The sequence below is a fragment of the Silene latifolia genome, chromosome 7, assembly GCF_048544455.1.
Source record: "Silene latifolia isolate original U9 population chromosome 7, ASM4854445v1, whole genome shotgun sequence".
Lineage (NCBI taxonomy): Eukaryota > Viridiplantae > Streptophyta > Magnoliopsida > Caryophyllales > Caryophyllaceae > Silene > Silene latifolia.
The window spans coordinates 32,147,479-32,164,468 of NC_133532.1; the positions used below are offsets into that span (position 1 = coordinate 32,147,479).

Here is a 16,990-nt window from a genome sequence, read left to right on the forward strand (position 1 = left end):
GATGAACTTAAGTGATAAGTATTGAAATTGACATCAATTTTCCACCCGAGTTTATGTTTTGGCTATAAAAATAGTATTTTGGAAGTAATTTACAAAAAAAAAAAAATATATCACACGATAATTTTCAAAAAGTAGTTTTTAAAAAATGTTGTAATGAACAATTTTTTCTCTCAAATGAATCATAAAATCTCATTGAAGACATGACATATCCGTCACAAGCTTGTGACGGATACCACTTTACCTCACAATGTACCCACTTTTTCTCTCTCTGCAACACTATTCATGTGGTCCCCTTTTTCCACTAACTCATTTTGTTACCATTTTATCTCACAAAATATTCGCCACAAATGGTAACCCGTCACAAGAAAGACCAATTGCAAATGAATAGAGGTTTACAATAGACGGGGGTAGGTGGAGGAGTGGGGGCATGAGAGAAAAAATTGGAAATTATGAATGGGCATTGAGTAGTAGAGGGCCACCAAAAATTTGTTTTAGAAAAAGTGAGTGGGTGAGAGTGTGAAAATTGGCGCATACAACGCCTATAAACACAGACCAGAAAATCTCCACAAAACCCACAATTATTTCTGTTTACTCCTTTCTTCTTACTAGATCTAAATCTACTCTCTTCATCTTCATTCTTTCTTCTTTTTTTTCTCTCTCTAAGAAAAAATGGAGTACGATGGAGTATTGTTGGGCATGGGTAACCCCCTTTTGGATATCTCTGCCGTTGTTGATCAAGATTTCTTGGACAAGTAATCATTAATGTTTGTTGATCTGTGAATACGAGTGCAGTGTTGTTTTCTAGGTTAGATTGTTTTTATTCATTTGATTTGGTGTAACGTTTACATTGCTATGTAGGTACGATATCAAGCTCAACAATGCGATTCTTGCCGAGGACAAACATCTGCCCATGTAAGTCATTACTCAGCCTTGTTAAATCTATCTATCATGTTTTAAGGTAAATTCTCATTTAAGACGGTCATATCTGTCTTAAGCTTAAGACGGGCCAACTGTTAGTATTTCTTAGATGTGTTCTCAAATCGACGGCGAACAAGGCTGCTTCTGCTCACCTCTATATCCTCTCCGATTTACATTTCAGTTCTACAATTAATGTAATACCTTATATATATGAACAAACTAATGATCACAATAAACATTTTAAAGGCAAATGTGGACAATAAATTTGGGGTGGGATTGTACGATGAAAGAAAATATATTATCAAGTCAGATGTGTTATATTATACTCCCTCCATTTCGTTTATACAGCCCCTTTCGAGTTAAGTAGATCACAATTAGTTGCAACTTTTTGTAAAAAATAATGTGAAAATAATTCTTTGAAAATCAAATGTGACAATTTGTCATTGTAGTATTACATATACGGAGTCTTTGGAAAGTGTGATGGTCGATCTTGACCATTAAAGTCAAAAGGATATAAATGGAATGGAACCGAGATAGTGCAAAGCTAAGATGTTAGGGGTTAGTCCTTCAAAGTAGTGATGTTTACTGGTATAACTTTCTCTATATATGTTGATTTTACTTATGTTTGTAAACAATTTCCTAATAGGTATGATGAGATGGCTAGCAAGTTCAAAGTCGAGTTCATTGCTGGAGGTAATCTGCGATTCACGTTTCAGAATGTTTTATTGTTTTAATACATATGCTTGATTGAAGCCGAACCCCTCAACATTATTTCAATTGATGATCTGTGTTTGTTTCAGGTGCTACTCAAAATTCCATTAGAGTTGCTCAGGTATACCACAATCCTTTTTAAAGTAGTAGGGGGTACTTCTTTTAATAAAACAAAGCAAATCAACTCTATAGTCTTTGAATGCTACGGAGTAATTGATTTCATTCCATCTTCCAGTGGATGCTCCAAAAGCCTGGAGCTACAAGCTACATTGGTTGCATTGGCAAGGACAAATTTGGAGAAGAGATGAAGCAAAATGCAAAAGATGCTGGTGTAAACGTAAGCTCGCCTTTTCCTTTTTCTTTTTTATTTTCGTAAAATGTCCTTGTTTTCATCATTATTGATTTAAAGCCAATTTTTATCAGGTTCACTATTATGAGACTGACTCTGCACCCACGGGGACTTGTGGTGTTTGTGTTGTTGGTGGTGAAAGGTGAGTCGGACTTCCTCCATCCCATTTATATTCTTATCATTGTACATTTGTACTACAGCTTATATTTCAGATTCGATATTGAAACTAATTACCCTTGCCAAGATATTGCAAGTCTACCTTTTACGTTTTATTTTTCTTTTAAAAACACTGCAAAGTTAAGTTTTACTCCCTCCCTCTGGCCCATCCATTTTTATTTTTTGTAAGCGGTATTTTAATCAAAGGTAAATAAATGATTAAGACATAGGGAGTTTGTAATTTATAAATTCTGTCAGCAACATTTTTTATTTATCTTTCGGAACTCGTTTTTGGCTCTTTTTCACCATTGGGTAGGGTTGGCAGATCAATTTTGCTGCATAGTTTCTTATTCTAATTTGTGGTTTACATTAGATTTTGGTTGTGCATTAGGTACTCTAAACTATGGAAAGGAGGAGGTGATAGGAGCAACTTTTAGCAACCTTAGTCCCCCTCACATGTCCATCACCAACACTACCTCTTCCTTTCCATACTCCCATTAGTGCATCACTGTCATCTCAAGTAAGAGTGTAAGACCCAAGTGTACGATGCATCTCCCGAGCTTGAAAGCTTTGTTCATTTTGCTAACCTTAGCTTGTGTATCAAAAATTGTCATCTTGCCAATAAGCTTATACTGGTATAAGATGGTAAAAGTGCCATTGATGTTTTGAGTTATGATGCTCATAAGTCCTAACACAGCATAGTCGTTTTAGTTGGGTTTATTATAAAGAAGCTCTAGAGTCTTGGTTGGCGAACTTTATTCTCTGCTTTCAGTGTTTGCTATTGAAACTCAAACCTTATCTTGATTATGTATGCAGGTCACTCATTGCTAACCTCTCTGCTGCTAACTGCTACAAGGTTGATCATTTAAAGAAACCTGAAAACTGGGCTTTGGGTAATAGCCTTTATTATTATATCTCCATCCTTGTTTTTAATTAGTTTTAGTTTGAAGCTAATTTTTCTTTGTATTTGATAGTTGAGAAGGCTAAGTACTATTACATTGCTGGGTTCTTCCTGACTGTTTCTCCTGATTCAATTCAACTTGTGGCTGAACATGCTGCTGCCAATGACAAGGTGACATTTTGAACATTTTAGGTAAATTTTCTCCCCAGCATTTTTGAAAAATTGTGACGTCGGTGTTTTTTCTATATTTTTGCAGATATTCATGATGAATCTGTCTGCTCCATTCATCTGTGAGTTTTTCAAGGACCCCCAAGAGAAATTTTTGCCGTAAGCCAGCTTCTCTACATTCACCTTTCTTTTGTGTTCAACTCTGTTTGCCGTCGCCATTGTACTAATACTGTGAAAATTTTCTTCAGATACATGGATTATGTTTTTGGCAATGAAACAGAAGCGAGGACCTTTTCGAAAGTCCACGGTTGGGAGGTAATAATCATTTTATGTGAACAAGATAACAACTTTTATATTGCCAATCTTCTCTTTAAAGGATACACTTGGCAAGATTGACCTGACCAGTGACCCAAATTAGACCTGAACTCAACAACTCGAATATGGCAAAAGGCAGCTCTTAATTGGCTCAAACTTGTTATAGAAATTCTCACCATCCAAAAATACTATATAAAATGATTCGATAATAGAGAATAGGTGAATCACTTCCTAGGCTAAGATGAGCCAATAGACCTGATCGGAAGTAGTACATCATATGCCTGATATGGCCTGACATTGTTTTGCCAGCAAATTACCCATCTGCCTGCTTGACTTGACCTACACTACCTTGTGACACCATAGTACCCCAAAAAGACTCGAACAAGATGTGACCCAATTGACTTGTTTCAAAGTGCGCAACGTACTTGAAATGACCTGACCAAAACTATCGCAGTCCAAATCCGAGACCCAATGACCTGTTTGCCGTATCTCATCATAGGTGAGAGAGCCCTTGAGGCATCGAGTAATGTTATGGAATTGTCAATAATGTGTTTGACGACCGTTCTTTCCATTATCAGACTGATGATGTAGAAGAGATTGCTATCAAGATTTCAAGGTGGCCAAAGGTGTCAGGAACGCACAAGAGAATTACTGTCATTACCCAGGGTGCGGATCCTGTTGTTGTCGCTGAGGATGGTAAAGTGAAGACATTCCCTGTACCAGTGTTGCCTAAGGAGAAGCTAGTTGACACAAATGGAGCAGGTATACTTCCTTGAATATTTGAGGATACCATCTTATTTGCCCAGGCTTATTCGCAATCTCTAATATGTACTTTCATGCTAAACTTTTCTTACAGGTGATGCATTCGTTGGAGGATTTTTGTCTCAGTTGGTTCAGGGAAAACCTATTGAGGACTGTGTAAAGGCAGGTAACTATGGTGCTACTGCTATCATCCAAAGGTCTGGTTGCACCTACCCAGAGAAGCCTGATTTCAACTAGACAGTGGCGATTCTCAGCATTCTTAAGAGTTTTGTTTAGACTTCAAGAGTTGATAACATATTTACCTGGTTATCCTCATTTTTAGAGCTTGTTTCGTTGGTGCTCGTGCTCTTGTTGCTGCTTTTTGAGAATTTGATTTGAGGATATGATTTTATAGAGCATTTTTATGCATGGTCCATCCAATGTTCTGTATCAAAAATCTTAGAGATGGTATTACATGAATAAAGTAGTTTTTGAGTTCTTGAAGCGTGAAATTTTTCTTAATCTGTACTCCTTTATTTATCTGCCAAATTCTGTAATCGCTATTTCTAATTGCTACTAACAGCAGTGAGTAACAGCACCTTGTTCGGTATAAACTTGACCAATTCAAGTACTCTGAACAGTCAGAAGTACAATGAACTATACCAGATAAAATGGTGTCTCAAGTAAGATACGGAACTGGTGTTAAAAAATTGAATTTGTGGCAAGACGAAATTGGTTATGAGGTATGCAACCATCAAGACTGCACTGCAAATGGAAGAGAATACATTAGATCCAGATTCAAACACCAGTCGAAATATTGCCAGGGTCTTTCTATTGGCCTGCGACTTTCATGATATACGAGCCATACAAAAAAAATTCTGTAAAAGTATTTTGATTATCTCGTGGATTTAACACTAATCGAAATGTAACACCCTTTTTGTGAGTTTTGTTTTGTAGGAGTTTATGTTAAACCCGACAAATGTTAGTCAAATATGCCCTTTAATTTGTCGAACAATGACAATAACAACATTACTTCAGCTTTAGAAAGGGACGATCCAAAATGATTTATGAATAATGCAATTTACGCAGAGTAATATCCATCGACACTATGCTAAATTCATAAGCCGGAAACCAATAATCAGAAGTCGTATACAAGAATTTGTGCTTTGTAAATTCTTATATGTTCAGGTGGAGAATTACTACGGAAAACACATAAATTTGACCTTGCTATGAGAAGAAGTGAAGTATCAGGAGGTCTAGCAATAGCAAGTATACTAAGAGATGTAGCAAAACCCTGCACATTCAAAGGATAAACCTGATAAACAATGCCAAAGCGACGACCATGTCTGATATTGACATACTAACGCATTGTTTTAACACAAATTCTTACCAACATGACATTGAAAGAGGCAGTTTCATCTTGAAGGACATTGAAGTTATTCACAATGAAAGCATAGAGAATTAGTACACTGTAGGTTAATCAGCAAGTAGGCAATTAAAATCTATTATGGCAAAAGCGTACCTAACTAATTAGGGGCTGATCTCGTGTGTTACCACTTACCAGCCATTAAGCTTGGAAGTTAGGGGACTGCTTTTTCTGTTAGTTATTTTAGTGTTAGGGATCAACAAAATAGGTCATCAGTTCTACCAATTATCAATGACTTCCAATTAAACAAACAAGTAACAGATACAATTCACAACCCTGGTGCAATTGCAGATTTACCATGTCATAATTACGAAAAGCGAGTGGCCTTTTTACTGTCTGCCTGCCTCGTCTCCTTACAGTCAAATATAAACACAGGTTGCAGATATCCATTCTTGCGCATGGTCGGAAAGTTTATGTTCATTCTATGCAATCTGAAGTGGTGAGATACAAAATGAAGGAAGGCATATTCAAACAGATCGAAAAAAAATATCATGATAAGAGGATTGAAAACCATTTTCCGAAAATGCTCAGCTTCTTGATTCACATCTAGTAGAAGATAACAGGTGATATAACAAACTAACAATCCTGGCAAAAACTGTTACCCACCATCTAATCAAAGCTGATTGCTCAAACTGAGTAGCTAGTCAGTCGATTACTGTATACAAAAGTAAAACATGTAGAAAGTTACACAGTACAAGCTAGAGCAAAATTTCATCTTTTCACACAGACGAGTGTAGGTAGGAGTCAGCGATTTAAGACACTGGAGCTAGAGCTGGAAGGCTGTGAGGATTATGTATATGGTTCAGACCAATCTCCCCTTCAGAAGCCCTTAAATCATGATCTAAAGCATCATTCTTTTTCTCACAGGACTGAGAATTGCCCGGAAAATGAGCCCTCATGTGCCCACCTAAAGCTTGACCAGATCCAAATGCTTTGCAACAAACCGAACATATGAAATCCCTCGCCGCCTTCTTTTTTCTGTGATCACTCCCCAATTCCACAATTTCAGAGTGAAATTTGGTTTCTGTAGTAAGAGATCTCTTGGAACGAGAACAACGCATTCGATGACCTCCAAGAGCCTGACCTGATCGAAACCCCTTTTCGCATGTTTTACAGATATGCTTCAACTTTGAGTTATTTTCAGGATTCAGACCAGAGATACCACCTAACTCAAACATGGTTTCTTCAATAGAATGATCACAAGTTCCAAAAATCGAACCCACTTGGGGAACCCCAGTACTTTGATTCATCGTTTGAGCACTAGTTAACTCATATTTGCATCCCTCAAGAGCAATAGATCCACAATCAACATATTCTTCCCTAATTTTACAATCATCAGAGTTAAAACCCAGAAACCCTGCAACTTCCTCTACTGAAACATAGCCACTTTTAAGAGCATCAGAATTTGTACCAAAGTCATCAACTTTTACCCTCTTCATCGAAAAATCGTTGTCATTATTATGGATATCATTACAAGAAGGTTCCACAAATTCAGAATCAACAGAACGATTATCAGCAGAATAAAAGCCACCCTTAGCAAGCATCAACAAAGAAGAAGCAATCTCCTTTAGTTCATGTTCATCAACACCATAACTAAAATTGTTCCAATTAGAGCAAGAATAGTAGTTAATCTTATACCTCCTAACTGATCTCTTCTCTTTAGGGAGGTTGTTTGGAAGCTTCAAATCGTTGTTCAACAAACGCGCGGCCGCCTCCAGTTTTCTCTTGGAATGAAACCTCATGTGCCCATGTAAAGCCTTAAATGACTTAAACCCTTTGTCACATTTATGACAGAAGTTACTGTGACCACCCTTTTCCTTAGAATTTCCTCCGGAGTCGGAACTTGTTTGGTGATTATCTTGAATACCCATTTCAAATTCATGCTTTTTATGCCCTTTTTTGGTTGAATTCAAGCTATGACTTCTTTTATGCCCACATAATGCTCTCACATTTTTGAATCTTTTCCCACAAAACTCGCATAGGGGTTTCACTTCCATGCTTGTTTCTTAATTCTGAGCAAAAAAAAGATGAGATTTTTTTGGGTTGTTTTTGAAAAACAGAGGTAACCCAGAAAAGAAAAAAGAAAGTAAAATGCAGAAATTGGGGTTTAAGCAAGAAAACAAATGTGGGTTTTGATTGTGCAGCAAGAAAAAGGAAAGAAAGGAGAAGTCTTTTTCTGTATTAATGAAAAGTTATGTGGGTTTTGTTGATTTATTGTCAGGAAAATGCAAGGGGAAATCGAAGAGCATAGACCACCTACTCCACTTCTCTTAATGGGAGGGACTGGAGGAGGAAGCAGGCACTCAGGCAGTGATCCCTATATATGCTATATATGGGAAGAACAACCCTGCATGGAAATAAATTTACTTTTTACTTATTCTTATTTTGTATTAGGGGTAAACAGTAATTCAAGGGTTTATGGGTTATGGAGTAATCCCTCGTCTCAGTCATTTGTTTATCATTTTCATTTTAGGATATTTTGTTTATTTGTTTATCTTTCTATATTAGGCTGTCTCTAATGGTTATTTGATCATCCTATTTTTATTATTATCCACTTGTCATCTAATAACACTACCCTCAAATAATCTCCGTTTCTTTTCTTAATCTTTGTACTAAAAGTAAAGGCAAACAAATAACCCAGGTCGGAGGGACATCATTTTCTAAAAAAATTGTTTGAATTTTTTTTTTTTTCTAATACATACATGTACCAATTTATTGACATATTTCAGTGTCCCTTATTTGATTGAGTTTTCATTTTAGTATACATTTTTTTTAATCAATAGTTTTAAGTTTAATATTTAGGACATAATTTCTGAGATCATTTGGGAATAATGAAAGGGGCTACATGTTATTTAGGACAATTCTTTTCCCGTATATATTTTAGTTTGTTATTTCATTTAATTTTGTACATTTTTATACATTTGTAAGATTCATCTTGATAAAAGACCAAAAGTACCCTTTTTTTTTGAAATGTACGAATTTCATTAAACTCATAACTAGACCTGACAAACAGATTAGGTCGTGTCGTGTTCGTCTTAACATTAAACGCGTCATCACTACTTAATACCTTAACCCTAACCTGACCCAATTACATAAACGGGTTATTTGTCTCAACCCTACCCCAACCCATTTAATTTTTCTATAAACCAACTCGACCGGTTTAACCCATTTATATCTTAGCAGGTCATTTTAACTCATTTAACCCGTTTAACTACACCTGGCAAACGGGTCAATCGGGTCGGGTCAATTTCGTATCGAGTCATTTCAAGTATGTAAACTTCGGGTTGGATCGCTCGGGTTGGGTCATTCCGTGTTCGAGTCATTTTGGGGTCAGCTATTATCAAGTTATTTATGGTTAATAATCAGTTTGTAACAATAAGCATTCGGGTCTGGTTACACTGGGTCGGGTTAATTTGGGTTCGGGTCTAGTTCATGTCTTGAGTTCGGCTGTCATGCCCGGTTTGGGTCGGGTTATTCGGGTTGGGTCATTTTCCCAGGTCTAAACCCAATAAACTAATAAAATAAACTAACTTTTATAACCATATTATTGTAATACCCCATATTTTATTACCTTGGTCAAAGGCTAGTCAACGGTAAATGGGTAAATATATTTTATATTGTTTATACGAGTTATGCATGAGACGGAATAATAATAATAATAATAATAATAATAATAATAATAATAATAATAATAATAATAATAAGTTGTAACGATAATAATACGATACGCGTATACGTATACATATACTCCACCTCACCTTATATACTCCACTCTTATCCACCCATCACCCTTATCCAAAAACAATCTCATTTCATCTCATTTCATCCACACAAAAACTTAGAGAGAAAGAGAGAAAAGAAAGATGGAGATTTTACCCCTCTGTCTCGAGATCGTAAAGTAAAACCGTCTTAAACTAGTTTATATATTATTTAATTTATACCATTGACCCGCTTTGACCTCGACTCACCTCTGACCGTCTTTGACCACCCATTTGCCACTGTTGACCACCTTAAAACGGTTTTGACCGAGTAGATCTAAAGCTTTATTTGGTTTGTGTGACTCGGTTTTAAGACGTGTTTTTAACCCTTGTCTCGTGACTGATCGGGCTGGCTAAGGGATAGTTGTGTCGTGGGTAGTGAGGGGAGTGGAGTGGTGGTCGTGGTGGTCGTGGGTGGCTGTCAGGTTGGCGGTAGGTGGCGTTAAAGGGGTTAAAAAGGGGGGCAACATGGGTTAGTGTGTGCTTGTTGTGTTGTTGTTGTTGTTGTTGTTGTTGTTGTTGTTGTTGCCGGCTGCTGCTATTGCAGTTGCCGTGGCGGTGGCTGGTGACGGTAGGTGGAGGCCACGATGGTGATGGTGGTGGCCGCGGTGGTACGAATGGTGGTGGTGATTTGGTGGAGTTTGAAGGGTGTGTCGGGTATGTGTGTGTATATGTGTGTGCGGTGGTGCCGTGTTGTTGCGGCTGTGGCCCACCTCGGCCGGTGGTGGTGGTCCATAGTGGCAGCGGGGCGTGGTGGTTATCGGGGCTAGGAGTGAGTATGGGTATGAGTCGGGTTTTTAAATAGCTTAAGACGAGTTTTTATTTAATTAATTGAATTCCTATTTAATTTAATTAGATTAGTTAGTAATTAAATATATTTAATTATTATATTTAGGTGACGGTTTTTGCGAAAGATTATTATTAGCTGGATTGCTTACGGAGTATGCTAAAAGGTAGGTAAATCCTACTCAGTTTTAATATATGTTTGAATGGTCATGTTAGTCGTATTTTAGTGGTCATTGCATTATAACATGATATTGGTTATGATGATTTGATGAGTCAGTAATTGACATATTGTGTGGTATCTTATATTTATTATGTTGTCATGTATATTGGAGGATATGGTGGTTTGTGTTGGTTACTTGTTATTGAGGAGACGTGAGGCGGTTGGGAGACCGTCTCACGTTTGAGTCGCCTCTTGGAGCTTCCCACTTCAAGAGGGATGTGCACATTAATGACTTGAGTTTGGAGGGACTCGTGTAATTGAGACACAACGTCTGACAGGGGATCCGGTTGGGTCCCGGACCCGGTACGTCTGGGCGTGTTCTGGAATCTATTTGTGGTTGTCGGTATGTCTGGGCGTGTCCCGGTACCGTGATGGTTGTGGGTACGTCTGGGCGTGTCCCGGTACCGGAGTGGTGACAACGTCTCATTCATATTATAGTCTTGTTGCATACTCACACACTTTGAGTCGTGTCACACTTTATTTATTGAAACTGACGTTTGTGTGCCTGTGTAAGTTGTAACTGTCACCTATTTCCGGGGTTGTGACACCCCCATACTCCAAGTGCCTTACCAGGACCACTCAGGTATAGGAACATCACCATCTCGGTTACCCGAGGCAATGAATATCATAAGACAATAATGAAACGTACTTTAAAAGTAAATATAATTTAACGTTTACATGTTCAAGCCAAACTGAAAAATCAAATACAAATTCCAAAACCAAATGTCTACTAGCCAAAACTGAAAACTAATGACATCGTCTGACACAACGGAAGACTCCTATAATCCATGTGACAACTCATCCCAGCTAGTCCAAAAGCGTCATACCAAACCTGCTCAACAACTGCTCACCATCCTCGAATGGATCACCACAGTTTTTAAAACATTTAAACGGGGTCAGTACTAATTACACAATACAAACCAATATGGAACAAAAACCAAACAGATCAAACCACACATAAATTCCCAGTCTCTATCATCAAACTCCACACAACTGACTACACACTAAAGTGTGTAGTCTTGCCAGAGTATCCATCGCAACGGATACTCCACACCGCCAGTGGGGGACCGCAGCCTTTCCCACCTAAGCCCCGCTCATCTCCATCGAGCGATAAACCCATGTTCATTAATGTGCACATTCCTCCTGTGGCCGGTTCCACAGGAGGCGAATCAAGGGCGTGAAGCCACTCCCGCAAGTGACCCCACTCAGCCAGGGACGCACCCCGAAGAACACAGATAGATAAACAGTAATCACAATACAACCTCAACAACCGTCTGAAACATTCAACAATATGAAATCACAACCGTCTGAAACAATCAACAATTACTAACTACAGCACAATCACCACAATCATGTAATTAATACTGAGTAGGGAAACCCTACCTGGAATGCAATCACAATTCATGTAACACCCGCGAATTTCCCATTTTTAGCATTTGTGAGTTATTTAACCGTTCAAGTTCTTTATTTTATATTTTTAAATTATTTAATTTAATTAATTTATTTTAAATACGATTTTTATAAAAGTAATATTTTAAGGCTTAATTTATATGAAAACAAGTATTTTAGTCGGATAGTAATAATAATAATAATAATAATAATAATAATAATAATAATATTAATAATAATAGTAAACTTCTGTCTTAAATTATAGTAGGTTTAAGACGAAATCCCGTCTAGCTAAAGACCGTCACTTTTTCACATGTGAGCCGAATCTTTTCTCGACCTATCCCGTATCGACAACACATCGCTCACTTTTGTACTTAAATAAAATAACCCCACTCTCTCACCCTCACAATGTGTCTGGACCAATCCCAACCCCACTAACCCTCCTTTCTTTTTCGAGTTTCCTGTCAAACAACAAAGCAGCTGCAACGAATCAACAAAAATCAAGCGGAGCTCATAAGCTCCATTTTCGACAACCTAAAAACCCCTATTTCATGCTAATTCCTTCACCAATCCTCTTTTGCAATGGTGCGTAGGGATGAGTTTTTGGACTGGTTGGACTCTGTGTTGGAGCCGTGTAATGGGCTATTTGAGCTCTGTTTTGGGTAGTGGAAAGGAAGGCTATAGGACTGTTTTGGGACTGTTTTGGGACGGGTGGGAATGACGGTTGTGAGTGACTTCTTGCTTGGTCTCGGCAGGTTGTTCAGGTCGGGTAAGGGGCTGTCCAAAAGGCTCCCTTTTGAGTCGTGGACATAGCTTGTTTGACGCAATTTGGTTATTTGAAATATTTGAATTTTCGTCTCGTGTTTTATATAACGCAATTAGTTAGATATCGTTTCTTTACATATATTTTCTCTCATAATTTATAATCGTGGAATCCCGTTATTTAATTATTTTATTTTTCCGTCTTAATTTTTGGTCCCAAAACGGGTGCTCGGGACGGGTTTATGAGAACCCAAAATTGGGCTCATTCGGCTTTAATTGTTGGGCTCATTAAGTTTTCTTTGTCGGGCTTGTTATGTTTCACTTGTTGGATTTCATATGGTTTCAATGTTGGGCTCACTAAATTGCATTTGATGGATTCACTACATATTATTTGTTGAGCTTGACACACCTTATTTGTTGGACTTGACACATCTTATTTGTTGGGCTTGACACACTCTTATTTGTTGGACTTGTATGTTTTCCTTTGGTTGGACTTGTGTGCCATCTTGGGTTGGGCCAACCCACTATCATGGGAATGGTTGAGAAATGGCCCCTTGTGTCGGTTCCATTTTATTCCGTAATTTCACATGACGTAAATTATCCATTACCACTTGTTATATTTTATTTATTTTATTTAACCAGCACGCATATTATGAAATGAAATGTTTACATTATATTTTACAAGTATGAAAAATATTATTATAAATGGTCCATTATTATTTATTTATGTCCTTAATCAAATGACAAGTATTGAGAAATGAGTCATTAATCGATGTTTACGAGTATAACTGGACTTGGATGTCTTACTTGAATTATCATCGGCTCATTACATTATTAGTCTATTTCCAAGTTGATTCGTATCGCTTGGTGGAGTCGTATTCTTATGATAATGCCTTTATACTATACCGTATTGCTTGAATTATCTTTACGCCTCTTTCGGACTGTCCTGCCGATTGTGGGTTTAGCTCATATTTTCCGCCTCTTTGATGTCCGCCGATTGTGGGTTCTCGATTTCCGATCTGTCTTCGAGTCTTGGATGCGGACTGTTCCGCCGCATGTCGAATCGGGAATCTATGACGCCCGAGAGTCGGCGATTTAGACTAGGACTGAGTCTTGGGAGTACCATTGTCGTCCTACCAGGGGAATTATATATTGATATATGAGTAGTAAAGGTCTTGCTTGGTTATAGATATTGGGATTTGTCTCTCAAGGCAAGAGTTATGCCTTGTGTTGTTTGTCTTGGTCCTATCGGATACTAGGGGTGAGCTATAAGCCCTCTAGTTGCGATATGATCGTCGGGATTGGTGTTCCAATCCGTTCTTATGGTGAGATGCAAGCCATAAGTATGAATGTGACATTAGTAGCCACGTCCCGTGCAATGGTTGCTAAATGGTTTTCCCAAATAATGGAAACCGTTTTCTACTCTTGTATTTTTGCATTGGTTGATCCCTTACTTAACTGTCTCACATGATTCGGATTCTAATCTCATTTCTATGTTGTAATTTCTTGAAATGCGTGCTTTTGCATGAATGACCGTATTCTTGTCTTTCATATTACTTAGTTGTCTCACATGATTAGTCGAATCTTTATTATGCTGATATTATCTATCTTGTTCTATCTCATCATGATTATTCATCATATCTCCTTGTTCTTTATTGATCACACATGATGCATGATTTATACGTTTAATTAAGTGTTTGTTACTTGCATTTCGACATATTGTGGCTGGGAGAACCTTGAGTTACTCCCCACTGACTGTGGCGTTCATGTTTACATGAATGACAGGTGGTGAAGATGCTTACGTGGGTAAGACGTGTGGGCTAGCGAGAACTAAACCCTTGGACCTTAGTTTCTAGTTTAGAAACCCCTTATAGGTTTATTCGTGGGATATCTTTTCCCCGCTTTCTAGACTTGGGATGCAATAACCTATATTTGTCTATTTTGGTATTTGTTTCTTTTAGTTTTGGCACCCGCGTATTAGTCTTTAACTAGTAATTTAAAAGTTTTTAAAAATCTCACAAATTCCGCTTTAATTCATTAGTTATATTTTCCGCCTTATCGCGGGGTGTCACAGTTGGTATCAGAGCCAATGTTGCTCCCGACGCACACACGTGTACCCCAAATTTAAATGTGAACTTGACCTTAAATAATGAATGAGAGATGGGTAGACTTAAGGACCTAAGGTGGTAGTCTGTAGTGTGTTTGCTCTTTGTTAGGTTCTAACATGTTTGTTGATTGTCATCTGTTTTTGTGGCCTTGGATTGACAAACCATGAGCTTACCCGTGTTGCGATTAAGACTTGGTGCCTATTGCCGAAGATTGAAAATTTGTCCAAGTTTTCAAGAATGCTTTTTCTTCCTCGAAGATGTTCCTTATTCTTGGTGTATCTTGCCTTATTCTTTACCTCTTGGTGCTTATCCTTCTTCTAAACTCTCTTCTCTTTTCTTTTCTTTGAAAGCTACTCTTGTACCCACTTAACTTGTCCTTTGTTCCTTGCTTATCCTCCCTTAACGCCTATTGGATAGTACTCCTTCTTTTGAGGAATGTTGACCTCGGTTGGAAATTTTGGCTTTGTGGAGTTTGTTTGTGGTTGACCCATAACCCTAGTTTTGAGAGGTTGTGATGTTGGAAAGACTTAGGTAGTGTGATGAGACATACTTAGTGATTTTTATACCTAATTCCTTGATAAAGTGAGTATATTTGATTGGTAGATTCTGTGTGTTAAGTGTGAGTTACCTATGATACTAAGGTTATGGGACTTAGCCTTGCTATTTATACTTGGAATTTGAAAATTTGGTAACTTGAGTATTGTTGCTTGGGGTTTTGACATGGTGTAGAGTTTATGATGAGAGCTTGGAAGGAAACACCTCTAGGACGTTGTTGGCCATCGGTAATGAAAGTGTTACTTGGAAGTTTGACTTAAGCTTGAGGTTAGCATAGTCGGTATACTTTTATGAGTGTTGTGATGATTACATAAGAACCATGTTAGGCAAGAGTTGTTGTTAGTTTTGGAATCACTTTGGATATTCGCTTTGCGGTAATGAGGATTAGTAGCCAGAGTTCTTTGGGATGTAATTATAAGTTAGGATTGATAGATGTTGAGCTGAGATGAGTTAGATGTTTTGGGTGGTTGTTTCGTAACTTGGAGAATATCACCAACTATGCTTTAGGCTTCGAGAGTATAACGAGATCTCCTTGGGATGATAGAATGTGCAAAAGAACTTTTGAATGGATTTTGATTGATGGTTTACCATTTTGAGAAACTCATAGTTGACACTAGTTGGATATGAGTATAGCTTTGTTAGAAGTTTTGACCTTGAGCTCGTGGAGGTTGTTTGTAGATGTTCAGGATTTAAAGTGGTGAAATCACACCTATAGTGAAGTACCTTGTTTCATGGAATAGCTTAAGATGATGTAACATAAGTGTTTTGAGGAAATCCTTGGGAGTGATGTAGTTATAAGTCTTGTTGTTAGGAAGTTTTCAGAACCGTTCAGGATGATGTAGTTGTTTGAGATGATGATGTTGTTCTTTGAGATTTGAGTACCTGGCGTTTCCTTGTTGTCTAATTTCCTTTCTTCTTGGACCATAAGCATTACCGTTCATACCTCTCTTCCTCGCTTCCTCGTGCTCCTCGTTTAAGTTTGATACTCGTAACTTGTGAAACTCTATCTTTGACATCCTTGTTGATTTGACTTCAATTCTTACCCCTAGGAAGTTCATCATAGCTCTTTGACTAGTTAAGTTTGTATTCTCTTAGCGTACTTTGTTCTTAGGATATCTAAATTCTTTTCATTCCGTACCATTTCTAAACATTTTAAACTACCATTTTTTGTTCGTTGTTAAAAATTTTATGTTACTTTTACAAAACTTTACCTATTTTAAAGGTTCGAAAATGAAAATTTGATTTAGTTCCCTATTTGTTCTTTAAGTGTAAAATTATTTATCATGATTTTAATTGCTATACCCGAGATTTCTTTAAATTTTATCCAATTTCAATTAACTTTGATCTTTCTTCGTCAAAGCTTGATATTTTATTTTCAGGAATTTGACTCCCTTTTGAGTTTAAAAAGTGAAACATCTATTCCCATTATGGCTTTTGCAAACGAAAATTTGAGTGGATTACTTTTTCTTTTGGCTTTAACATTGATGGGATGTTAGGGCTCGTTATTAAAGGCGTCTAATAACCTGTCCTACGCTTGTCGGTGAATGATTTTGTTTTAATTTATCTTTGACTTGGAAAGTTAGCGTTCTTGTGTGCACAACAAGAGCAATTTCGTTCCATGAATGAGACTTATACTTTTGAAAACTCTTCATTAATGTTTTTGAAAGCATTTTGATTTTCGATTTATACAAATGATTTGCTTTTTGATCTTATCTTTGATTTGGAAT

The 16,990-nt window shown here is 37.4% G+C and overlaps 2 protein-coding genes across 2 annotated transcripts; one reads left to right on the forward strand and one right to left on the reverse strand.

Annotated features, from left to right (window-relative positions):
* The first annotated feature begins 472 nt into the window (after window positions 1-472).
* LOC141592016 (adenosine kinase 2-like) lies at window positions 473-4,757 on the forward strand. The gene is made up of 12 exons (XM_074412556.1): window positions 473-752; window positions 859-912; window positions 1,565-1,611; window positions 1,719-1,750; window positions 1,865-1,966; window positions 2,053-2,120; window positions 2,951-3,027; window positions 3,109-3,206; window positions 3,292-3,362; window positions 3,452-3,518; window positions 4,097-4,280; window positions 4,375-4,757. Exons 1-12 carry the CDS (start codon window positions 670-672, stop codon window positions 4,515-4,517), a joined length of 1,026 nt encoding a protein of 341 aa, XP_074268657.1. The 5' UTR covers window positions 473-669; the 3' UTR covers window positions 4,518-4,757.
* A 1,381-nt stretch (window positions 4,758-6,138) lies between these two features.
* LOC141591000 (uncharacterized) lies at window positions 6,139-7,984 on the reverse strand. The gene has a single exon (XM_074411482.1). The coding sequence runs from the start codon at window positions 7,680-7,682 to the stop codon at window positions 6,438-6,440; it is 1,245 nt and encodes a 414-aa protein (XP_074267583.1). The 5' UTR covers window positions 7,683-7,984; the 3' UTR covers window positions 6,139-6,437.
* Between the last annotated feature and the right edge of the window lie 9,006 nt (window positions 7,985-16,990).